This window comes from Chionomys nivalis, chromosome 26 (assembly GCF_950005125.1).
Source record: "Chionomys nivalis chromosome 26, mChiNiv1.1, whole genome shotgun sequence".
NCBI lineage: Eukaryota > Metazoa > Chordata > Mammalia > Rodentia > Cricetidae > Chionomys > Chionomys nivalis.
In genome coordinates this window covers 2,581,185-2,606,662 of record NC_080111.1, presented here as the reverse complement: position 1 = coordinate 2,606,662, position 25,478 = coordinate 2,581,185, and the positions used below count along the sequence as shown (strand labels likewise).

The 25,478-nt window shown below is 46.1% G+C and overlaps 1 protein-coding gene across 3 annotated transcripts in view; it reads right to left on the bottom strand.

Moving 5' to 3' along the window:
- Satb2 (SATB homeobox 2) overlaps positions 1–25,478 on the bottom strand; it is a 213,463-nt gene that overhangs the window by 73,939 nt on the left and 114,046 nt on the right. For all 3 annotated transcript variants that reach the window (XM_057758803.1, XM_057758805.1, XM_057758804.1), the window contains 2 exons: positions 21,373–21,528; positions 6,375–6,572 (listed from right to left, as the gene is read on the bottom strand). In XM_057758803.1, the coding sequence (XP_057614786.1) occupies positions 6,375–6,572; positions 21,373–21,528 (354 nt within the window). The remainder of the gene's footprint in view (positions 1–6,374; positions 6,573–21,372; positions 21,529–25,478) is intronic.

Sequence of the window (25,478 nt, the reverse complement as noted above, 5' to 3'; positions counted from 1 at the left end):
GCAGACAGCAGGCTTGCAGGAAATGCTGCCCTGAAACCAGTGAAAGTCAAACACAGGAGTAGACGCATGTGAATTCAAGTTCTCACCTGGAGAAAGTTACTCAACCTTTTTAAGCTCAATTTTTCATCTTCCCAACTGGATAAAAACCAACCCCTCTCGTGGTTTGATTTTTCACAATGAGTAAAGATGATAAAATTACAAAATCTCACATTTGGAAAGGCTGCCTTTCAAAAAGACTACTTGCTGCCAGAGAAGAAAGAAGAAGGATGGGGTGAGGAGGAGGAAGAGAGGAAAGTGGGGGGGAGGGTGAGGAAGGGGGAGGAGAAGAGGCAGGAGAAAGAGGGGGATGAAGATGAGAAGGAGCAGAGGAGGGGAGGAAGAAGGAGAGGAGGAGGAGGAGAGGGAGAAGAAGGAGGAAGCAGAAGTATCACTGTTATTACTAATACTGGATTTCATATAGGGAAAATTTCAGAATCAGCTGGGAGATACAATGTTCTGTTTCACAGGTATGGCCCTGATGGTGAGTCTCAGAGCAGGGATTACAACTAAGATACTAATAACAGGTCACCAAATCTTGTTTGGGGGATGGCCTAACATATTGGATGTTTGGGGGATGGTCTAACATACTGGATGTTTGGGGATGGTCTAACATACTGGGTGTTTGGCAGCACTCACTTAGACTCTAGTAGCATTCTCAAACTGTAATAATCAAAAATGTTCCCAGACATTATCAAATATCGTGTTCGGTGGGGGGGGGGGGGCATCATTGACCTGGTGGCAAGCCATTGGTGGCTACCAGCAGCAGGAAGGCTAGGGCTCAGGAGATGCTAAGATCTCCCTGAACCTCGGGTCAGACAAGCAAAGGCACAATGATGGTACACAGCCACTAACACCAGATCTCATGTTCTTAATCAATGAACAGTATAGAATTTTAAAACCGGCACTTGTTTTAAAAGTGCCGAGCTAGCTCCTAAGTCCCGAACTTAGGAAACAGCCACAGAAACACTAATGGAAACACAATAAAATGAGAAACACACGGACTCCGCCAACACAAAGAATCTGATTGATGTCCCCAGGCAGCCCTGCTCAGGGACCAGTTATAGAACGAGCAATGTCCTTTCTTCTTCAGAGCAAAAGGTGGTGACAGCCAAGCGTGGACGCCAAAGCCACCTGTGTTTTCACCAAGCTGGTGATCCCGGCTTCAGCTGAGGCTCAGTGGCTACTCTGGTTTTCCCAACTGTAAAGTGTAGTTGGTGCTAAGGTATACCTGAAAATGACTAGCTTTTGATCCTAAGCTGAGGATATCCATTTGCTCTAGGGCACAGTGGTTTGCAACCTGTGGGTCTCAACCCTTTGGGGGTCAAATGACCCTGTCACAGGGGTCACCTCAGGCCATCGGAAAGCACAGATGTTTAGATTACGATTCATAACAGCAAAATTACCATTATGAATTAGCAACAAAATTAATTTTATAGTTGGAGGGGGCCCACAGCATGAGGAGCTGTATTAAAAGGCTGCAGCATTAGGAAGGTTGAGAACCACTGCTCTAGGCCCCGGGTTGTAATAACCATGTGGGAGAAAGCTCTATATTCACAAGAAGTAACTTTGTCTCAACTTGCTGGAGTGAAAAATGGAAATTTTTTTTTTCATTTTTTGCCTTTGTTACAGGATGCTTTCGTTTGGCTTGGTTTGCCTTGTCATTGCCCTGCCCTCTGATTTACTTACATATTTTGTGTGTATGTGTGTGCGCCCTGTGTGTGCCTGGTGCCCATGGAGAGTTCCAGGATGTCCTGGAACTGGAGTCATGGCCACTATAAACCACCATGCGGATGCTGGGAATCGAACCAGGGTTCTCTCCAAGAACAGGTGCTCTTAACTGTCATCAGTTAAGACTTCTGCGGCCTCCTCGTCTCCCCTCTCACGATCTTCTCTGTGGTATCTAGATTTAAACTAGAGGCATTATGTAGATTGGTGATGTCTCAATGCTTCTCCCCATTATAAACTGGCCAATGAGGCTCTTTATGCTGTTTTTGTCCCTAAAATATCTCCCCTCTTCATAAAATGTTAATGCCAGGGATGCTTACTGCCTCTTTATATCCTGCATTGTGGCAGAGGACCACACACTACTGTGAAGCCAGGATTTTTAATTTTCCCATGATCAAATATTCCCTTGGTACAATATTACACCTCTTCATGTGGATATGGGGTATATATAGCTTTAGAATGTGCGTTCAGAGCTGAAGCCAGTTTCTACACAGCAGCCTTAACCTGGGGCTTCTAAGGAGACTTAGAATTCCCAAAACAAACCCAGGAAAGCCAGATAAGCCATCATGACTACACATATGAGTTCCAAGGATGGGGCACATCATTCTTCCACCTGACCAAGACCTACATGGTCCTATGCTCAGTGTGGTCTCAACTATAACCTTGATTCATCTCTGGTGGGAAATTCCATCAAAGGGGCACTTATTAGCTAACAGACGGAGGCTTAAGTCAAGATGACCAAACCATACTGGGTGATGTTCTCAAAGAACTAACAAATGTAGGCAGCATGTAGGAAAAAATAAATCGAAGATATAATTAAAGGCACCGTGGCTTTGGCGCAGTAGCTTCAGAAGTTTAGATGAGACCTCTAGGGTCAGGTGACCTAACTGTGGCAAAGGGTCATCACAAATGCAGAGTTGGCATGGAAAGGGGAATGGATGTCTGTATAAACGCACAGGGTATGATGATGTGGACAGAGTGACATGGTGGAGGTGAGTCCCCATGGAAATGCTGTGGACTTCTTGACTCTGGCGGGTCAAATCTTCCAACTCTCTGGATTTTATATAGACTCTTCCTACTTTTCATCATAAGTTTAATGTTTTAAACCTTTAATGATTCCAAAAAAGTATATTTTCAATGCACATAGGACTGTGAAATTTAAACTCTGTGTGCAAACAACATGTGAGAAACAATAGGCTGTGGTCAGAAGGGCGTCCCAGCAAACTCCAGACAGAGAGGGGCACAGAGAGTCCCTTTTCTGACCCAGGGTATCTCCAGAAGCCAGGTCAGCATACCAGTCTAGTGAGTGATTATATCCAGAGATCACTGTCTCTGATCTTCATCATTTAAGAAAAGCTGGAGAATAGTATACCCAATTATCTAATGAAATTAAATGGTACTCTTCCATGACCATGGAGAGGAGACCTCTCTGCATTTTATTATGCTGTATATATGAGAAGCCCCTATCCATCGCTAATTTCATTCATCCCTAATGATTTAGTGATGGCACATTTCCTACCCAATTACACAAAATGCAGCATTGCTAAACCAATGGTAAGCTTATTGGGGGATTTCTAAATTCCTAAAGCATGCAAGCACACCTGCCTTTTTAAAAGCTGCAGCCGACAGAAGGACACAGGTTAAATCTCAACTCTTAATTCCAGTGGCCTAGCACCATGGACGTTGTCTTAGAGGCTTGGTGTGTCTCAGAATATCTCCTACCCCGCAGCAAGGCTGTCAGCTGCATTCACTAGCCTGTAGAGGATTAGAACTGTTTCCAGTTGTTTTCCCTCATTTTTATACTGTGATTGTAATAAATAATTAACCCCTGCCTTTGTCTTTCTCTGACGAACGTAAATTCAGAAAAGCAGTGCTGTTTGCAGGGAGGCGCAGTTTTTCTAGTAGCAATAGGATCCGGATCACCAGGATGCAAGGCCAATTCAGTGTGGAGGAAGTCTCCTCCCATGAATCCCTAGGCTAAGATCTTTATGATATGAATGAACTTTCACAGGGTAAGTGAGTTTATCTTTGTAGTTCCGTGAGTCAACACAAATTGGCACAATGTGCTGAGAACCGCGAAGGCTGCTTTTGCTCATCCAGTAACTACTGTCAGTAAGCTCTGGCTCAGAAACACGAAACACAAGAGAATACCGGATCAACCGAGTTCACGTCAACTGGTCAACCCCATAGATGCTAAACTGCATTTTCTCTCATCTACCTAAACACAGAGCCACACGCATGCTCATTTCTGCACAGGAAGCTACACAAGTAAGGTGTGCAAGCAATGATTAAAGTGAAGGGCTCCTCCCCTACGACAGATGATATAGCTCTTCAGTGCTATATCAAATTTCTTTTCTTAGGCATGATGGCACATGCCTATAATCCTATCACCTGGGAGGCTGAGGCAGGAGGATCTCAAATTTGAAGTTGACTTGGGCTACACAGGGAAACTCTGCCTCCAAAAGCCAACAAACAAACAACAAGAAAGCAAAAACAAAATGGCTCCACCTGCCACAACAATCAAGAAGAACACCTAAAAAAAAAATTTTTTTTTCTATTGTTTAGAACTAAGATAGACCTTGACTAAAAGTCCATGCAAAGTAACTGGCTTCTGACATCAAAATAAGAAAGGGGGTCTGATAGTGAGTTTTTCATGGGGATGGATTTCTACAGTTGGTGTGACCTCTCATCTGACACTCTTTTACGGCTACACTTAGTATTCTACAGTACTGAGCATTATGAAACAACCCTGTGAATGACTAGGAGCTTCTCTGGAAGTATTTGAATCAATTTATTTTCTAAAATAAAGGGTTGGGAAACTATATCGGGCCCTCTTTAATTTGAAGAAATTAAAAGTCTCAAAGCCACCGCTCTATATGACTCAGTATACTGGTCCTAATTATCCGTAGGGAGGTTCCTTGGTGTTTGGATGAAGCCCTGGCCAGGAAAAGATCAGGACAAGGAGAAAGGAGATGTGCCTTGTGACTCAGCCTCCCACAGTGAGTGGCTCTGCTGTTTATTCCTGCCCACAGCCCTGGGTTCTCCGAGAACTTTGCAAGATACTGCCTCCATGAACCCACAAGTCACAGCATGACTCTAACCAGAGAAACTGAAAAATCAAAGCCTGGGGGCTTTAGCTGAGATGCTGGTGTTTGATAAAATGTAGTTGGGTAGGCCCCTTCACTTGTGGCTGCTCCCCAGACATAGAAGGGTGGAGTAACAGGAAAGGAGACACCCTTCACCATCTCTTCTAGGACATCTGTGACATAAACTGTACCTCATCACCTTTCCTTCAATATCATCATCTGATGTGGGAGTCCCCTCTGTCTGCTGTGATTACCATTAATGAATAAAGAAACTGCTTTGGACCTATAGCAGGGCAGAACTTAGGTAGGCAGGGAAAGCTAGGCTGAATACTGGGAGGAGGAAGGCAGAGTTAGGAGATGCCATGGAGCCGCTGCCAGAGTCAGACATGCCAAAACTTTGCTGGTAAGCCACTGTCACATGGTGATACACAGATTAATGGAGATGGGTTAAATTAATATGTAAGAGTTAGCCAATAAAAATTTAGAGCTAATGGGCCAAACAGTGATTTAAATAATACAGTTTCTGTGTGATTATTTCGGGTCTAAGCTAGCTGGGTAGCCGGGAACCAACAAGCAGCTCTCTTTCTCCAATAATTGTCTGTTCTATTTTTCATACACCTGTGCACACTCATGTACACTCATGCACTCTGGCCTCAACTCTTTCTTGTCTGCATAAAAGCTAAGGCAGAGAGAGGGCTTGGGAAGTCTGCAAAGCACAGACTACAGGGCCACAGGATCAAACCAATTCATGTGCAAAACTCTACCGACACACTGGTTACAAGTTCCTGAAGGTCACTGGCTTTAGATCCAGAAGGAGACAGTAAACTCAGCTACTTCAGAAAGAAACATTTGTCTCGACCTGATTGAAGAACTGAGCCCTCTAAGCATGCTACCCAAACAAGGCAGACCTGTAGAAGGGGCGGGGGTCTTAAAATTCTGAGACTCTCTCATGATTTCTCCTAAGGCTTCAGTTGAAATTAAAGATAATTCTCAGGTCAAGAGGCTATTTCTTTAACTCATCAAAAACGACCTGAAGAACTTTGGATCAAAATTTCCTTCAATTTTTCTTTAGAGCACAAACTGAGGCCAGGGACTCAGAGGGTAATCGCATTTGATGCCAAACCTAATGACCCCAGTTGGATCCTTAGGACCCACATGGTGAAGGCAATAACTGATTTCTGCAAGTTGTCCTTCAGTCTCCTCTGCTGTCATGCGTGTGGACGTGCGCACACACAAATAAACACAAGTTAAAATGCCATGAAACACGGATGGAGACAGGATTTAACATCGGAGAGCTCCAGACTTACAACCTCAAAGATGTCAGGAGAGCCTCTGCTGTTGGCATTGGCTTTCCTGGTAATTTTCTTCCGGGGTAAGCGCGCGCACAGCATCTGCTGTCAGGACAGGTCGTTCTGTCCTCAGGGACAGGGTACCAGTCCTCCGCTCATAGGAGGCAGTCTGCCCCCCTGACCCCGGGCAGCTGCAGCCAGCAGGAAGCTCCGCTGGCGCTGGGAAGACACTGACCTGCACGGGCTCGGGCGGGAGCTGGACCACGTGCTGCATGCGTTCGCTGTGGTGATGTCGCGATTCCTCCTCGTAGATCACGTCCCTCTCGTGCTGGGGAAGATTCAGGAAGCGGCGAATGGTGCAGAGATTCTCCCAGAGGGTGCGGTTTTCTGGGCTGGGGTTTTCTTTCCAGCGAAGCAGTTCACAGAGCCAGCCCTGGAGAGAAGGGGATACTGTGAGTTAGAGCTGCCGGTGCGGAGCGGCTGGGCCAGCCTAGACTTCAAGTTTACTGCCATTCCCCAAGCCACCATGTTTTTAGGTCAGAATTATTCCCACCAACTCTAGTGGTGACAGAAACGGTCCAACTCTTATATCCGTCCAGTAACCACGCGGATTGTTACGCCAGTGTTCGAGAGGCTTCACACTTCTTGTTTGATAAGTCCAGGCTAGCCTCTGTGTAGCCAAGGATGGCCTTCAATTCCTGATCCTTTGCCTACCACTCCAAAGTACTGGGAGTACAAGCTTGTGCCACAATGGGCTACATCCCAGGCCCAAGAATCTATATTCAACATTTCTAATACCTTCCTAAAGGACATATTCTCAATGAGTTTCTATCTTTTTTTGTTCTTCAGATACAGGGTTTTTTTTGCACGCCCTGGCTGTTCTGGAACTTGCTAGGTAGACAAAGCTAGCCTGTCCTGGAACTTGCTTGGTAGAACAGGCTGGCCTTGAGCTCTAGAGATTTTCCTGCCTTTGCGTCCCAAATGCTGGGATTAAAGGCATGTGCCATCACTGCACAGCTCTCAATGAGTTTTTTCTTTTCTTTTTTAATCATTATTTTTATTTTATGTACATTTGTATTTTGTCTGCATGTATGTCTGTGTGAAGGTGTTGGATCCACGGGAACTGGAGTTGCAGACAGTTGTGAGCTGCCATGTGCCATGTAGTTGCTGGGAATTGAACCTGGGTCCCCTCGAAGAGCAACCAGTGCTCTTAACCACTGAGTCATCTCTCCAACCCCATAATGAGTTTCTTAATGAACACTACAACAGAATCTTCTAGATGGACACATGGGATTACAGTTACCCACTTTCCTAAAGAGGTAATTTTAATTTTTCAGCCATAATTTTTTAGGAATTACCCAACTGGCTAGTGTTTTATTCTAAAGAGAGGAAAGACCAATATGTGTCTATTATGAAATGGCGACAGAAATAGGGAAAATAATCTTGGTGTCAATAGCACTGAGTCCTCTGGGGAGGAACCATCCTTCCAATCGCCAGCGACCCTGCAGACAGAGACAACAGCTTTGGCCAGAATAAAAATCAAAGGTATGTCTGCTTCATCTCTGAGCGCCGCCCTGGGCTCACCGCCCCTGCCCAGCCACACCTGTAGGAAGGTGTGCCGTGGATCAGGAAGGCACCTGCAAGGGTCTTGCCCCATCCCTACCATCCGGATGTTCTCTCTCTCTCTCGCCGCTGCACGAGAAAGAAAATGTGATGCAAATGATGGCTTATATGAAAATAATACAGAGGCTGTCAACATCGCTCGCTGACTCATGTCAAAATATTTTACCCGGTAGCTTTCTAACCCATCATCTCCAAGCTACGTCGCTAATTAAAAAAAAAAAAAAAAACAAGAACTGTCCTGCATTACTTCTCTCGCGAAAGGGTAGGAATTTTGGATTTTTTTTTTTCCTTAAAAGGTGCAAAAACAGAACTGACTTTGTGAGAAAGAAACCCCAAACCCTCACCATATTCTCCGGCATCACTTGCAAGCCAGCGTGAGCTCCTGACACGCATCCTAAAAAGCCCATATAATATCATAAGCTGTTGTTTGTCTAACTCTCCGCTGTGTCTTCTGCCTTTCCCCGAAAAGAGGCGAGATTTGATTATCTCCGCTGCATCGGCCAAGACAGCAACACCAGCTGTTCTCTTTGTGCAGCCTCCTCCTCGCGGCCTCCATGCTAATAACCTGATCGTTCCATTTTCCCCTTCAACTCCCGGCTGCAGCACCGAGGAGAGACAAAAACCCGGGCCCGCGTGCAGCAGCTGTAGGCGCTGAACTGTGAAGCCACCAGGGATTTATAAACTAATCTGTAACACAACACTGCCTTGTTTTTACAAGTGAGAGGCCACATTTGCACAGACCCGATCCTTTGCTTGCGATGAGCTGGGAGCTGGGGAGAGTTAGAGGGTTAGGAAGAATGAAAACCACGCCATCTTATCCTTTGCCTGGAAACGTTTTCCCAAGCGTTTTTTTATGGTCCCTCCCTCCGACCCAAGAGATAGGTAATGGTTAATTTTCAGGTGCTATGCCCACGAAAAATGATGATAAATTTTTATCGCTACCAGGAAATAAATTATATTTTAATAAAAATCTCCCAGTCCCAAAGTGTTTTCTCAGGGGTTTCTCTATACAAAAGAAAGAATCCTTGAGATGGAAAAGAAACCATCTGTGGCAAAATTAAGGTCCCATTTCTGTGTCTTTTCACAGATCTGAATAAGTACCTAGTGAACTCTTTCAAATGCCTCAAACAGGTATGTTTAACATCTCCCAGGGGAGGCGATCGCATGGAGACCAGCCACTGAATGGGAAATCAAAACAAAAACCTACATCTGTTCAAAGATGAAGTTCTGAGCTAGCCAGGCCTTAAGGAAGACAGCACCTGCCGCTCTGCGTGGGGGGTGAGCTGCATTGTGGGGAGCCGCAGCGTGAAAGGGGGCAGGAGACACCTGGAGTGTCCCGCCCGACATCCAGGGCCGTGTCTGATTTATAGGCGCTGTGATCATCAACCCTCATTACGATCACTTAGAAGCACACTGTAGGCTCGTTATGGCCCGTGTGCGGCCTGCCATCGGTCTTTCGGGAGTGCAGTGCTCAATTTGCCCACTGACATGCAAGGTCTTGACCTTGAAGCTATTAGGGAGTGGATTAGAGACAAATGTGACCACGTGGGCAGACAGAAGCAAACCAAATTAATTCCTGGCACCGGGAAGAAGCCAACAAGGCCCCGTTCTCAGGACAGCAGAGAACGTCCTCAGATCCCGAATGGGCTGAGCGGGTGGAACGTTTAAGGGAACCCGGTTTTGAAGAAGAAGGTACATTCGTGGTGTTTAGAGGGTTATTAATCTGGTTTCCCCACAACGTGTTTGCTTGGCTGATCGGATTAAGGGATGGAGCCTTCAACGGCGCACCCCCACCGCAGCAGGCCCCAAGAAATCTGTGATACTTCACAGCCTTGGCCATATTGCACCGTGTGTGCCCAGCTGCTTCAATAATTAGCTTATGAATGTATCAGCTGGTTCTGTGATTTTTATAAATAATAACTAACCCATGGAGCAAAAAGCTTGTGGAGAGCCTCCTACCAGCCCAAGGTGGTGAGGTACTTGCTAACTCAGATCCGCTCTTACAAAACGATGGTATTCCCACTAGCAGGGCTCTTGTGACGCCATTTATAAATATTTCCTATCTGAAACAGTGATGCGTTTGGGGGCCAGTTCTCTTCTCGTGGGCCGTGATTTGCAAGCTTGTCCCTTTGGCTCACTGGCTGGCCCTCTGCACGCCACCCCTCCTCACCGCCACCCTGCCCGCCACAGCGTTGGCCACGCCATCCCTCCACCCGGCCATTTGGACACGGATCTCTGTCTTCTCAGTAGGGCCTCAGAGTTGCTTGCCTGGTGGCTAATGATTGCATACAGAAGTGTCTGGCCGGTGCAGGAACACATACCTGTGTAACTGTGCATGGACCCATCCCAGGAGAAATAAATGGTCCCTACGTTAGGATATTTTTTTTCATTTATATAATTTTTGCATGCCATCCAAGAAAGTTTTGCAGTATCGGGCAAAAAAAAAAGTGTAAATGTCAAATAAAACAGTGACAGATGACTGTATTCTCTATTGAATAGCACTGTTTCTGCCGTGCATGTTCAATGGGAACTCATGAATTATTAATAAACAAATCTCCTTTTTCTGTTAAAAATCTCAAGTAGGTTTTTTGTGTTGCTCGCTGTCTGTTCAGGGGAGCATTCCTGAAGTGGTTTCATTTTGGAAGCACTACTGTGGGTCATGTGATCTCCAGCCCTAGCGGTTCCTGCCTAGGTCACTCTCCGTGGCTTCCCTCTCTGTCTGATGGGAAGTTCTGACTGGGGATGGGCTGACTGGCCATGCAGTCCGGTTAGCTTTCTGAGTCGAATAAGCAGGGATTCTGTGGGCTTCAGGGTCTGGGCACAGCTCAGAATGGCCAACAGCATCCACATTTATAGCCCCAAGACCTGAGGACTAGGTCCTTGCCCTGTCATGAAGTAACTGGGTGACCTTTGAGGACGTGGCTGCTCTGTTGGAGCTTCTGGGTATTCAAGGGGAACCTTACAAAAATGATTGGGTCCCCTAGTTCTGCTCTCCATGATCTGTTACCTGATCCTGTCATGAGGAGTAGAAAGTAATTTGCTGTTGGTGTTTTGAAATACAAGGGAGGAATGACCTTGGCCAACTGACTAATCATTGTGGGAAGAGGTGCCAACCGGGCAAGGTCAGCTTTACTAGTGTAGCGTGCTGACACACGAACACTGTTTTGTGCTGTACCACAAAGGGAAGACTGTCTTGTGGAAGGTAGTTTTGCCCCCAACGTCATAATCTCAGCTCAATCAGGAAAAAGCAGCCACAAATCCAGACCCAGAGAAGGTTGAGGCAATGACCAATCAGCAGCCTTCAGAGATGGCAGAGGAAGGAGCTAGGAGGAGTCAGAGGCTAATCAAAACCATCGATTAGCTCTGGGTATTCAAGAGGAAGGCATTGGTAGAAGAACTAAGGCAACAAAACCAAGTTTTTGATACAGAAATGGCTGATTTCCTGGCTTTGTCAGCTGCACTATTTTCAACATTTTCCCTACGGTGATGTACAGTGTGAACACTAAGGAAAACAAATTGGGACAGGGGTGATACACAACACAATATGATTAGTTCTATGCTTTTTTAGAAAAAAAATTTGCTATATCTAAAATGAGTTCAAAAGAAGTTTAAAAAAATTGCAGAGACCATTAGAACTAACCTACAGTAAAAATATACATGGAGTCTATGTATGTGAATCCAGAGAATCTGTTACAGTTGGAACCCAGCGAAGGGGTATCCGATCAAAGACTGCTTTCTTTCAGCCACCGGTTGAAAGTTCTGGAACCCTCAGCACATAAGCAAATAGTATTCATTAACATTATATTCCAGCCCTCTCTTCAGCTTCTTAAACAAGCTTCCTCTGTAGAGAAACCAAGCCTGACCACCTTCCCTAACTCCACAGGTGAGGCGACGCTCGCGCCCATCAAAGTATCACCTGCTTACAATCCACGTGTCCCTGAGAGCTGCCTGCCCATCTAAATTCACAAAGCCAATCCCGACTGCACTGTAAATGATATGGTATGATTCTGTCCTACTTGAAGAGATGGCCTTCCAGGTACTTTTGGAAGACGGACTTTGGAAAACAGAGCTGTATTGATGAGGTGCATGAAGGAAACGGCCAGCGGCTCACAGTTTGAGACGGCTGGACGAGGTAATAAGAAGAACCCCAAGTGGCTCCTGTTTGTCAGTCTCTCAACAGGTCTCCTGGTGACCTAACTCTCCAGGCACAATGAATTGTTCAGTCCCCTGAGACATGTGCTACATTCGAATCCCTACCTCCGTGCTTTGCCATGCTACCCTATGGGCTGTAAGGCCTCCCTTCCAGATCTCTGATCCCTGGAGAGACTGTTCTTCAAGGCGCTCAAGACAAGGCTTGAAGCTAATCTCCTGTGAGGACGTTTTGTTCACTCCTACCAGAGCCCCAAGCGCTCGGCAGACTCATTCACTATGTGATTAGGGGTGGGTGTGTCTGCTGGGCCTTCATCGGAATGGTTGAGCCCTTCCTGACAAAGAACAAGGCCAGCCGTCTTGATCTAAGCTCTTCCTTGAACGTGGTAGATGTTGCGCAGGTACTAACTAGATTGAAGTGGCACTACTGGGCTATATAGAAATTAGCACACGGGGACTATTTCGCCACCTCAAAGTCAGTTCTCGTGGAAGGGCACCAGTTTCAAAAACTGACCCTGAAAGGCCAATTTGCAGAATTCTAATATGAAAACATCCCATCTGGATTCCATAGGCTCTGGGAGCTACTGAGGCGTTTTGACGGATGTCAGGAAATCCACTCTTCTTTGTTTTCCTGTCACATTTTTTTCCTTTCTATTTAGCAAAGGGTCCTTTGGGGGCATGACAAAGTCAAGAAGGCCACTTAGCCTAGACATCATATTTGTTGACATTGGGACCATGTTGGTAGATCCTAAACCGAACACGCATGGCCTGGCAGTGAAGCCCAGCCTGCAGCATTGAGGAGTTCTCACTCTGAAAAGGTTAGCATCCGGCACTAACACCAAACCAACCATTTAACCAGCTGCTCTCAGAGTTATGAGTGCTTTCTCTGTATGTAGGCACCTGTACAGACTTGCTATCACTGCCCATGTGGAAAATGACAACGCCTTTTCCTGTTTTTAGTCACCACGGGCTGAGAATTCTTAAGGGAACTCAGAGGTCACTCATAGAACATTAATAAGGCCTAGCTTGAGTTGCGACTCATCAGACAAGAATTGAAATGGAATCTCTAAACCTTGGGTCCAAGGGATATGGGAAATGGCGGGGAACCCAGCAGATTACAAGCCGTGTGTCCTGTCCATGGTACTGAAATGCCTGTGTCCTGCAGGAAGTGACAAAGTTTCCCTACATCAAGATACGTGGTCAGGGCTCTCACTCTTGCCATTCCTTCCATCTTCTTTGCAACAGTAGCAACAGTATCCCAGCACTGGGGAGGCAGAGGGAGATGCGTAGAAAGGCTTAGGCCAGCCTGGAATTTTGCATATATATTCTGGTCTTATGACATATTTCCCAGGTATTTTTTTCTTAATTACTTTTTAGTGTGTGTGTGTGTGTGTGTACATGTGTGAAGGTCAGAGGTTGATAAATCACGAGACTTGATTTTCTCCTTCTACTATGTGGGTCCTGGGGTTCTCGGTGCCCCTACCCCCTGAGCCACATCAACAGTTCCAAATTTTCCGTTTCTACATTATCTCGGAATTAATACAAACTGGTACTAAACACAGGCTCATGGCTTGCTCTGGTCTCCCGCAAAACCAATGCTGCCCCCAGTGAGGGAGGCTGGGTGATCCCAGAAGGCAGGGCCTCATCCTGGTGATGACCTTTCTTTCCAATGTGTATGCAGAGGACCGGTGAGCGAACCCCAGCCTCTAAACAGGAAGTCCCACCCTTCCGCCCCTCTAGGAACTCTACTGAATGGGAGAATGAGCAAATGAACAGTTCCTGGGAATGACTCAAGCTTCTTGCCGCAGGAACGCAACAGGCCATTCCCTCACCCACATCTCCAATACAGAAAATGTCAGCATATGTAACCAAGAGGAAATGTTTTCTGGGTGTCTTCGGAGGAGATTCATATTATTAACCACAGGCAGTTCGCTTTCTAAGGGAAGCACAGACAGTCCCCAAACAAACTGGGAGAGGATTTCTCTTCAGCTGGGTGAGACTCTTCTGAAGTGTGAAATGAGCCAGGCAATATTCTGCTCTTGTTTCCTCGTTGCTGAATTCTCTTTTCATGAATCCAATAAGTGTCGATTAAAATAAATAACCCCCCTAATGATTCAAGATAACCTAATCAGGAAAGCCGAAATAGATAAGGGGCTAGATAACGGGGGAGACCTGTCAAGGGCTTCAGTGAATCTCTGATGAGGAAGTCATCTGAACCCGAAAACAAGAAATGTACTGAGCGTTTGGTTACGGTTCAAGGTTAATTGTGTTTTACCTTCCGTCAGGTAAGTGCAAGCGATCTATCCGCTGCTTTTTCTAGTTTCCAAAATTGTATACTAAGTCCTACCCTGAATTTTCCCGGGGACCAATTTTCAGCTTTCTCTGGGCTGCCTAAAGCAGCTCTCTTGCCTTTCTTTCTGCGGATGTGTTTACAAAGATTGAGTCTGTAATTGAGAGTAATGAAAATTTTGTTTCAGAACAATTCTTTCACCTCCGCTGTGCAGGGCTCAAATCAAGAGGGGATTACAGAAGAATGTGTTGCCTTTATTGCCACAAATACGCGGGAATGTGCTCAATTACAGTCTGTGGAGAGTCACTTTGCTGGTTTGTGTAAATGTGCACACACACACACACGCATATATGGATACACATAGCTGAAAAGGTCATTCATTCATTCATATATGTGCAAAAGAATAAATGTGAAATCTTGTAGTCCCCATTCATACTAGAAATCTATTAACAGCAAAGTAGGCATACTATAATATCAAACAGAAAACAGCCACGAGACTTCCGGTCCCTTACTTAACAAAAGGTGCATGGTTTGGATGGAGTATAAGGCCGCCATGGGATACTACCTTACAGGGTGCATCATAGGTCCCTTAGCTTGCTTCCTCCTTTGCCCTGACCCTAGGAGAACAACACAATAAAAACAGTTCCCATAGCAACACGGCTGGAAACACTCCTAGGCACCCACGTTCTTCTCTGGAAGAATCATGGCATAGCTCATGTCTTTCCCCACTGGGCCAGTGAGGTTTCAGAGAAGGGCCTGTAAACAGGAAGCCCAATTTGCTTCAAAGTCACCCAAGTCTCCTAAAGAACCATGCCATCAACAGGCAAGACATGCTGGCTCAAAGCACAGAAAAGAGGGAACTTAACGCCAGCACGGACTTTAAAGATACTCCGATTTTAGGAAATTCATGAGTACCATGATCGATTCTCATCAGCCTTTTTAGTTAACAACTCCAGTAAACAAAAACAAATAAAGAGATCAGTTTTATGCCATAAAACAGAGAGAACAAAAAGAAGACAATTCTTCATTATGAGGTTGCTATCAAAACAAACCCTCTGGGAAAGTTACTCCCAAGCAGGTTCACATTCCTCCAGGTCATGCCAAGAGAAGGAAGAGCGGCAACTGGAGGGCCACCTTGATGAACACGCCATTGAGTGCTCATTTCTCATTTACTGGGGCTTCCAGAGACCACAGTATTCCACGGGCATAACGGTAAGTGGAGATGCCACACACATCACCCCTGCAGTCTTCTTTGCTGACTTGAGCACCTAAGTGGTGTGGAGCCTGCTCTGGGATGGGCCGTCTCAAAGGCCCTAAGGATACCGGCAAAATTACCCTCATCATTTTAACCTGCCCCTGCTGAGTGTAAGCAGCCAGACAGAACCAGGAGCCCTGAGACAGATGAGCCAACTTATCACAGGTGTAGTTCCTTCTGGCCCGTGTTTCCTGGCTATCCCCATAAAGGTACCGTAAAATAATATCAAATCATTGCTTTTGACTGGATACAAAATGGCAACAGTTTGATCACATGCAACATGAGCAATAAAGGCTAAGAAACTACACTAATGAAACTAAGGAAAACATCTTATATTTTATAAATTTACTTTATCACTTGAAAATGTTGCCTTTGTTAGATGAATTAAAGCATAGTTTCTAAATGTCTGCGCTACTCAAAGCAATGAACACATCCCATCAGATAAATTCCATCAATAAATACGATCCCTATCAAAACCCAGTGGCTGATGCTATGTGGCTCAGAGGCTGAGCACCCCTTTGGCATGCATGAGAATGCAGTACAGTCTCTGGCACCAGGAAACAAACAAACAAACATCAATTACATTCTTTACAGAAATAAATAAACAGGTTCTAAAATTCATAAGGAACTACAAAAGTCCTCAAAGAGCCAAGGGTCAGAGGCATCATACTTCCTGAATTAAGCCAAGCTATATCTCGGTGATGAAGGGTTTGCCTGTCACACACAGGGCCCTGGGGTTGAGCTCCAGCACCTCCAATCAGTGAATAAACACTTGTTACAGACCATAGTCGTCAAAGCTGCAGAGTGCGCACACAAACACACGGGCGGGGGAACAGGATAGAGGGCTGGGAAATGATCCAAACAGACACAACTGATCTTTAACTAGGAGGGCAAAAGACACAAATGAGGATACACCTGCTGGCAGCTTAGTGCGAGGAGGACCGGGAGTTCAAGACCGGCTCTGCACGGAGACTCTTAGTCAACCAGCCCATCAACCATTAGAAGACAGTCTGGGAAAACTAGATTTCCACATCTAAAAGAATGAAATTCGACTATCACGCCATATGGAAAAATCAACTCACATTGGTGGTGGTGTGGGTACAAGAAATGGGAAAACCAACCTACAGTTTGTTGAGCGGTTAGTAGAAAACTCAGAACATGCATTGTTAATGGAACTGTAGTAATAAGGCGTAAAAATCTATATAGAGAATCTTTTTAATTCTAGTGTGTATGAAGTATAGAACACACTGGAACCCACTCACATGAAACATGAACACACTGCAACCTGCTCACATGATGCATGAACACACTTCATCCTGCTCACATGCAGCACAAACACACTGGAACCCATTCACATGCAACATGCATGAACACACTGCAACCTGTTCACATGCTGCATGAGCACACCGCAACCCGCTCACATGCTGCATGCATGAACACACTTCAACCCACTCACATGCAGTATGTATGAGCACACTACAACCCGCTCACATGCAGCATGCGTGAACATACTGCAACCTGCTCACATGCTGCATGATCATGCTGCATGATCATGCTGCAACCCGCTCACACGCAGCATGAACACATTGCAATCCGCTCACACGCAGGTTGAACACGTTGCAAACCACTCGCAGGCAGCATGAACACACTGCAACCTGTTCACATGCTGCATGAGCACACTGCAACCTGCTCACATGCAGCACCAACACACTGCAACCCACTCACATGCAGAACACAGGTTTTGTGGGAAAACACAATAGAGCTTTTTACTGAGTCCAGAAACTTCTCTCCTCTCTCTAATCACGGAGGGCTCGCCATTCTGCCTGCTCCTCTGCTCTTGCATCAGGGAGAAGACCTTCCCACCCTCCCTCTGGTTATAGTTGCAGAAGCTCCCAGGCCTAGGGTGTCCAAGAAATTGTTCCAGGATCCCTGGGCATCTGCAAACCTGGGTGGACAGGACATCCTACCAGTGACATCCTCTGGGTCCCTGTGTGTTTCCAGTCACTTCCTTTGCTCTATGCTAGCAGCCCCTGGCCTGGCCTTCCCATCACCTTCATCTGGACACTGTAGCTCAGCTTCTCTGATACAGAGAGCAAGGGCATCCCTCCAGCATCTTTGTTCATCGATTTGTTTAATTGAGGAAAGGAGAAAAGGGAATTAAGATAAGACCTGTCCATCCTTCTCCTCACCCAAGCCTACTAGGAAACTTAGGTTTGGGTATGTACAAAGAGAGATTCACATGTCTCTCAAGAAGACAGCAACCTCAAATGATTCTCAGCCCTCTACCAGCTAGCGTGCTAAGACGGCAAAGAGCAGGATTGGGGTCAACGACAGTCAAGAGTGTGCTAAGCAGATGACTGATTCTGTTCGAAGGTGGCTGAAGAAGCTGCCATGGCACCTGGCCCCTCTGGAGGACCACAGGAGACAGCCCACTAATTTCTCTCCTCTGAATCTCACTTCTGCGATGACAGCTAATAAGAAGCTCCTGGGAAGAAGAGGACGTCAGAGTTCCACAAACACAAGGATGAGGTGGATGGAGAGGGATGGAGGCCACTGAGGAAGGAGGGGATTTCCTGGGTCCACTTGTACCCCTGTTGCACGTCAGCCTTGTGGTCTTGTGGACACACGCGATGCAGAAAATGTCCTGCATCCATTTGACTCCCGCTAAGGACCCCTTCACCATGTTTTGGCGGGAGCATTCACTGGCCATTGTGGTATCCTAGCAACTAGACTGACCCATGGCTGGAAATGAAGAGGACCAGGCGAAGCATGCGTGCACAGGTCGGTCTTTCTGTCTTCCTTTATGCGCTTTGACTTTTCTCCCAGGAAGAAAGGGGTGAGAGTCAGATGGAAGCCACTTAGGAGACCTGATGAGGGTCCACCTGGCTGTGACACAACCAGAGGCAACTCACCCCCAGATGAAAGACTTAAGCTTCGATTTCCATAGCCAGCTCGTCAACCTTCCGCTCCATCCCGAATGCCCCCCACCCCTGAGCCTTCAAAGAGCAGCTTGACCAGTCACCCCCAAAGTTTTACTTCTGCAACATAAAGGGCCGTGTTCACTATTATCCTTAATAACTGATTTCAGGGGCTGGAGAGATGGCTCAGTGGTTAAGAGCATTGCATGCTCTTCCAAAGGACCCGAGTTCGATTCCCAGCAACCACATGGTGGCTCACAACCATCTGTAATGAGGTCTGGTGTCCTCTTCTAGCAGGCATATATGCAAACAGAATATTGTATCCATAATAAATAAATATTAAAAAAAAAATAACTGATTTCAGCAATTGACACCATGGAGTGAACAGATCTACTAGATGATTCAGTCATAGTTAAAAGTTAGTTTCTAATCAAGGGGAGGACTGCCACCCATCCCTAAACCCCAGAGCTCCCAGTCCCCTCTGGTTCTAAAGAGTTCCTTACTGAAAATTTCACTCATTTGACCTCTATATGAGTGGAGAGTCCCAGAGAGGTAAATCCTCCTCAGTTACCCTGAGAACTCCCAAACCCTCAGAGAGAAAAATGCCAGAAATGGAGGTCACGAAGGAGAAAAGAAAAGCATCGTTCACTATCTTCTCACAGCCTAATGAGGCATGTATGCATCGTGGGGAGGGGATGTCTGGCTGACGGTCATATACACATGGTAAACGTGCATGAAATACGTGAACCACGCCATCAGCGGGTCTGCCGTGGGGGGAATGAATGTCGGCGTTTCTCAGCAGATTATCTATTTTTGCTGAGCTGCCTTTGAAGCTATCTTGTTTGGCAGTCCCATTATTTTAGAAATATCATGCCTGAAATACTTCTTTGGTCAGCTATCTGCTGTACGGTTCTCTGTCCAAAAATCAAAAAGAGACCAGACTTCTGAAGAGAAAGGAGGAACGTCCAAGAGTCTCATCCCTACTTCGGCTCAGTTTTATCCTTTGGAATATAATTCTCACGACTGCTCTTCCAGAGCTTATGGAATCAGGACTACTGAATTCTCAGGGAGACCTCAAAACTGCTAATTGCCAACTGACAAACTCAGCTCTCAATCAGGTACCTGACTTAATTGGGGGAGGCTGGATGGAGGCCTCACTGATTCCAACAGCCACGGTTCTATGTCAACAGGAACCCGTGGGCCCGTCAACCAAGCTCCCGGACTCTGGTCTTTGGTTTATCTCGAAAGATGTTTACAAAAGAAGGACCAGGTAAAACCATGAGATTTGCATCCAGGACGCAAGCGAGGGTCGGGTTTGCAGAATCAATTGTGCAGCTTTTTACACCCACTGCGCATTCACACATATGTCCCTTATTACCCAGTGGAAAACCATTAAAGGCACAGTAGTTCTGCCAAGTGGCGTTAGCATTTAACAGCTCTTAGGCAGCTCCGGCTCTCATTAGAGTTCGCCATGTGGTACAAGGGGTTTTATGCGTTTAACAGTGTAGGGGACTCCAGCGTGCTTTCTTTTCCGGGCCTGCTCATCCCACGGTTGGACAGGATCTTAGCAAAGTTGGTTCACTAGTTTGGTTGACGGAGGGAGTCAGAGTCGTTTTGAAAGCGAAAAGGGAAATTAACATTTCAATCCTCTTCAAACTCCTTTGGGATTCTCTCACTTATTAAAAACTGAAAGTAAGTTATTGCAAAACTGTAGGTCCAAAAAACAAACAAAAAAGTTAACCTGCAAACAATTAGTCTAAATATAACATTTATCATTTTAGGGACAATTTTTATTGAACTTTTCCTTGCTTAATAGGAATGTGACAGCCAGTAACAGTACTGTAGCACACAGTAGGAACTCAGTACTATAGCACACAGTAGGAACTTGGTACTGTAGCACACAGTAGGAACTCTCTATACTATAGCAAATAGTAGGAACTCGGTACTATAGCACACAGTAGGAACTCAGTACTGTAGCACACAGTAGGAACTCGGTACTGTAGCACACAGTAGGAACTCTCTATAGCACACAGTAGGAACTCGGTACTATAGCACACAGTAGTAGCTACAGAACCCAGCAGATCTGCTGGGGAGAGGGTAAGGGCCATTTTACCATTTGCATATGTAGGAACGAAAACATCTGCTATGCAAAGCACAGTGGAAATCACGTTCAAAAAAATCAAAGGGCTCTCAGAGTTACGCTGCAGCTAGCTTCCATTTCTGCACCCTGCATGAACTATTTATCTTCTGGCTAGAGAAGGGGGCCCTCAAGCAGGACTCCCCCCCCTTGAACAAGCTAAAGCGGGGTGGATGCGTCAACTGTTGCTGCTCTCGGAGGCAGAGCCGAGCATCTGCGTGCTGTTCCTCTGAGCACTGAGCTCCCCTCCATCCTGTTGCTGAACACTTTCACTGGGGAGGCAGCTATGTTTTCCTGCTGAAAGATTTTAGCACTTTATTCTGGAAGCCCCACATCTGTTTCCTCCTGGAAAAACAACTGTATTCTACACGTGAACGAAACACCTGACATTGGCCAGGTGTCTCTGGGGCTGGGCAAAAGCAGTGATTAGAGCAAAACCAGCCTTGCCCTGGTGGGAATAGGAAGGTGACTAGTCCCGGTTAAACGTGGTCTCAAGGAAGGGGTGTTACACACCGGCCAAACTGCCTTTAAATTAAAAAAAAATGATCTGCTTCCCAACAATTTTTTTTTCTTCAATGAGTGCAGCAGACTTTGGATGAGGGAAGAATATTTCAACCCTGATTTTTTATTATAAAATTGTTATTTATTTCAGAGACTGCAGCCAGGTTCTGGCATTGTCTCTGCTCCGAGCTCCGGTGGGAGTTCCAGCAAAGCCATGGGGCAGAAGGCAGAACATGATGGGCTCCCCAGGGGTTATTACCGTTATTATTATTATAAAAACAGATGTGTTTTTATTGGAGGGGAAGGAGAGCAGTCCCAGCCCTCTGTTTTGCTCTTTTTTAGAAAAAGAAAACCACTCACCTGACTTTTGTTCGCAGCCACTTTGGCAAACAGGGCTTGAGACACCTTGGCCCTTTTCATCTCCTGTTGGATCTCATCATAAATAGCAGCTGTGATGTTGACGCTGGCGCCGTCCACCTTAATAGGGAGGTCTGTTGTCGGTGTCGAGGTTTTGGCCTACCAAGAGACCGTGCAAATAGTAATTTAAAAAGTGCTGCATTCAGAGCAACCATCTGTGCAGAAATTATCAGAGGGCTTCAGTCAGCTGATGCCAAACCACATTAGCTACAGAGGGACACTTCCTGTCCATTATTCTAATCAGGTTAATTGTGATTGGAAATAATTGCAATGCATTCCTATAGGACAGACAGAGGCCTGTCAGCGCCTGCCTCTCCTCACAGTGTCCTGGAGCCTCGCAGGTAGGAAGGCAGCCCTGGGCACCCAAACGTGGCACCGAGCTGTGAGCAGGCACGCAGAACCTAAAAAATGGTACGCCTTACAGCAAGAATCAATTCTTTAAGAAAAAAAAAATCAAGAGAGTAAATGGGTAGAGGTCTCTAAATAATAAATTATTACTCGATTTAATGCACTCCCGCGAGTACCTCTGGTTCTTTATTAAGGCTTCATGTATGTTATTTGAGCATGTGCGGTCCTCATCATTACCGTCATTATGCTACCCAGACAGTCACCTAATTTCACCTAGGAAATCACTGGAAACGAAACAGAATTTCATTTCATAACACCGGGCTTCGGGTGCCTTCCGTACCCAGTTCTCATTTCCCTTAAACTCATATTGTGGTTTTGTGCGTTCTGCCACGCTCGTTTTAATCCAATGATTTCCCATTAGCTTCAGAGACAAATGAAGGACAATGCAGAAGGCGTTGGGCTTCCTGGGGTAGGAATACCCTAAAACATCCCAGGCAACTTGGTCTAAAAGATTGCCAGGGAGGCGTTGCTTGCTTAGTCTGATCCTCAGGCTGCCCACCTGGAAGACCCAAGCAGGTTTCTTAACGCTGGCAACCCATCCTTGTGTGCACGGCATTGCTGACTAAATGGGTCCAAGTTCGGGTTCTGCTTTGCTCTCGCCCACCCAACAATGCTGTAAGAATGATCACATCTTTCCCTCCGCTGCTGTCCTCCCCTCGGCTGGCACTATGCAGGTCTGGTGGAAAACAGCCTGCAGCTGGGATACAGCCATACTGTGCAAGGATCATCCGGGGCCTTGACTTCCTGCTGAGTTCCCACGGAGGCTTGACTCCCTGAGAGAGCACAGCGGCATTTGCCATCTTCCTTTCTTCCCCTCATCTTCCTTCCATCTTCCCTCCTCACCCCATCTTCTCTGCTCGTTACTTCCAAGTCACAGTGTGTAATTTATGGGTTTCTGTGGGCCAAGCCCTCTAGGAAGACTGGGAATATCTTCTCATGCTACTCTTGTAAAAATCCAGTGAGTGAGGTATCAGAGCTGAAAGGGCAGAGGTCTTAACCTGGTCTAACAGTCGTGAAACAGTAAGGGAAGGCACCCTGAGTCCATGCAGTACAGCGCCAGAGACTTAGTGCACCTCTGTTGCCCTATTTCCACACAGGGCAAGTATCCGCTTCCTGTAACAACTCAGTCTTCGAGTTTCTTCAAGAAGTTCCTTCCTTTTTGTTTTTTTTTTTTTTTTTGCAAAATCTCTAGCAGACAGGCCATGCTCTCCTCGTTAGGTGAAAGGTGTTACATTTATCACCCGTTTGCATTTCCTTTGCTGCCTCTGCTAACCTGGCTGCTTACGTCTTCTCTTGAACACTAAGGGCTAGGACAGAGCGGTGACCGCAGTCTGTGGCCAGAGTATGGGGTCCAGCATCAGTATGACGACATACAGTTCGAGTGCTAACTCTACCCTCAGCCATGGAACTCAGTTCTAGCAGCCACTTAGCCCATCTGAGCCCGCTTCCTCATCGGTCACATGAGAACATCACGGCAAAACAGTGATGGTGGAGTGGGTCCAGACTGCCCACAGCCCTCACTGTGCTGAAGCTGGGTACGAGTGACAGCCATTCTCTTCTCTTCCTGTGGCGCTTTGTGACCCAGGACACTGAAGAACGCTGGCCGCTGAAGAAGTGTCAGGAGATCCTGGAGGTTTAATTTCAAATCTGAAATGTCTCTGGTGTGTTGTTAAACTGATTATAAAGTGTTGAAGGGGTCTGGAAAATAATTTGTGTAAAGTTGCCTTTGCGTACGAAGTTGCTGGCTCCGAATAAGGGCTGTCTGGTCCCTACTCTCTTCCATTCTCAAACAAACGCTCTACAGAGCCTAGGACTTGTTATGTCACTGATGACCTCGCTGAGATTCCAGGCAGGTATCGCCATGCTTGGTTTGCTGCTGTCACTGTTTGTACAAAGCACCTTTACTGCTGGGATAGGCCAGAGAGAATTTTGAACACATAGGGACAAAGGTATGCAGGAAATGTTTGAAAGATTCAGACAACTTTCTCTTTCCCAATCTCCAGCCACAAATATAGAATAAAATGGCAATGAAGGTCCGATCGTGGTCCTAGAATCATACTCCTCAAAAGTATATTTTATGTGTACTTTCGGAAATCAAAAAAGCTGTCAGAATTAAATGCTCAACTTCCTGTACTTATCCCTAAGGAAACCTTCATCTAGGAACTTTCAAGTTCTGATCCTGATTCAAACAAAGCAAATGTTGTCTCAATTGTGAAGCCATATTAAGCTGGCCAGGCTCTGGAAATGATCAGGTCTCTGGAAGACTGCCGAAGATACAATCTCATTAGAAAAATATTGCAAAGACACTGACAACAAAACCTACCGACCTGTGTGGCTTTCCAACAAGTACCGATGGCCTTGTTCCAGGAGAATGGCCTGGCTGGAGAAACATGGAGTAGGAAGTATGGCTGGACTCCCCAAAGGGGGCACAGCCTTTAACTGTGGTAAAAATACTACTGACTTTACTGGCAGGCAATATCAGTGCAAACTAGCAAGGTCCTAACAGTTGTTCACTATTTATTCACTGATATTGAAAGAAAAATAAATTAAAAGGCTTGGTTGCACATGTTCAAAGTAAGTGGTCAAGACTTTAACAGTAAGCATGGCTCATGATTTATTAAAACCTGGTGTCAGGAATGCAGTTCAGCAGGGCATGAGGGGACGGGACCTTGAGTTACAAATCTACTGCAGGATGCAAAAATACTGAGTCAAGGTAGATGGGAAATGAGGATATACTTGTGAAGGATCTAATATTCCTACCAGAATACAGTTCTGGTTCTGTATTTCAGCAGCTTCTTGGAACTTACCAGAAAACCAACAAGTAAGCACAAAACTATAGTATCTAAGCAAAGCCACCTTCTATTTTGGTGCACTCACTTTTCAGTTTTGCACAGATAGGTATCTACCAATTAACTGTTGGCTTTGAGAACCGTCAGAATCTATGCAACCCAGAGAACGGAATGGTTTGATCGTAAGTCAACAAGTAGGGAAAGTTGAGGGGAAACAGGAAGTAAGTGAGAAATGAGTGGCTTACATCTGAATTGGAAATGTGCCCTGCCTACCTCATGTTCTCAACACTTTAGAAGTAAGCAGACAGGAAGGCCAGACATTACCAAATCCAGCTAAGAGGGGCAAACCAAGGCCTCCTATCGCCAGGACCCATCCTTCCACCCAGCTACCGTATTCCCTACGCACAGGACTTTTCCACTGTGTCTCTAAAAAGTTCTTATTTCCACCAGGCGTTGGATGTTGGGAGCAGTGAGACCCTAGATCCTGAATTTCTTGTAATGCCCTGATCTGAGTGCCTACAGCTGCTCTGAGCACGAGACCTTCAGGAGTTCCTGATGGCAGGAGAGTGGTTTCTGGTGGGTTTGGCTGGGGCGTGGCTATCTCTATATAATCTGCCCCTGAACACAATAAAGGGGGCATTCTTGGGGAATTCGAGGATGACCTGTGTCACTGTCTCTCTGTCTGTGTGTGTCTGTGTATTTTAACCTCCAGTCCCCTTGTCCGAAGCTCGGTAACTGGGTGCCAGCGCACAGAGCGCAGGGGCGTGGTGCGCGGCAGTTGGTGGTGCACGCCTTTAATCCTGGCACTCGGGAAGCAGAGGCAGGCGGATCTTTGACGTCGAGGCCAACCTG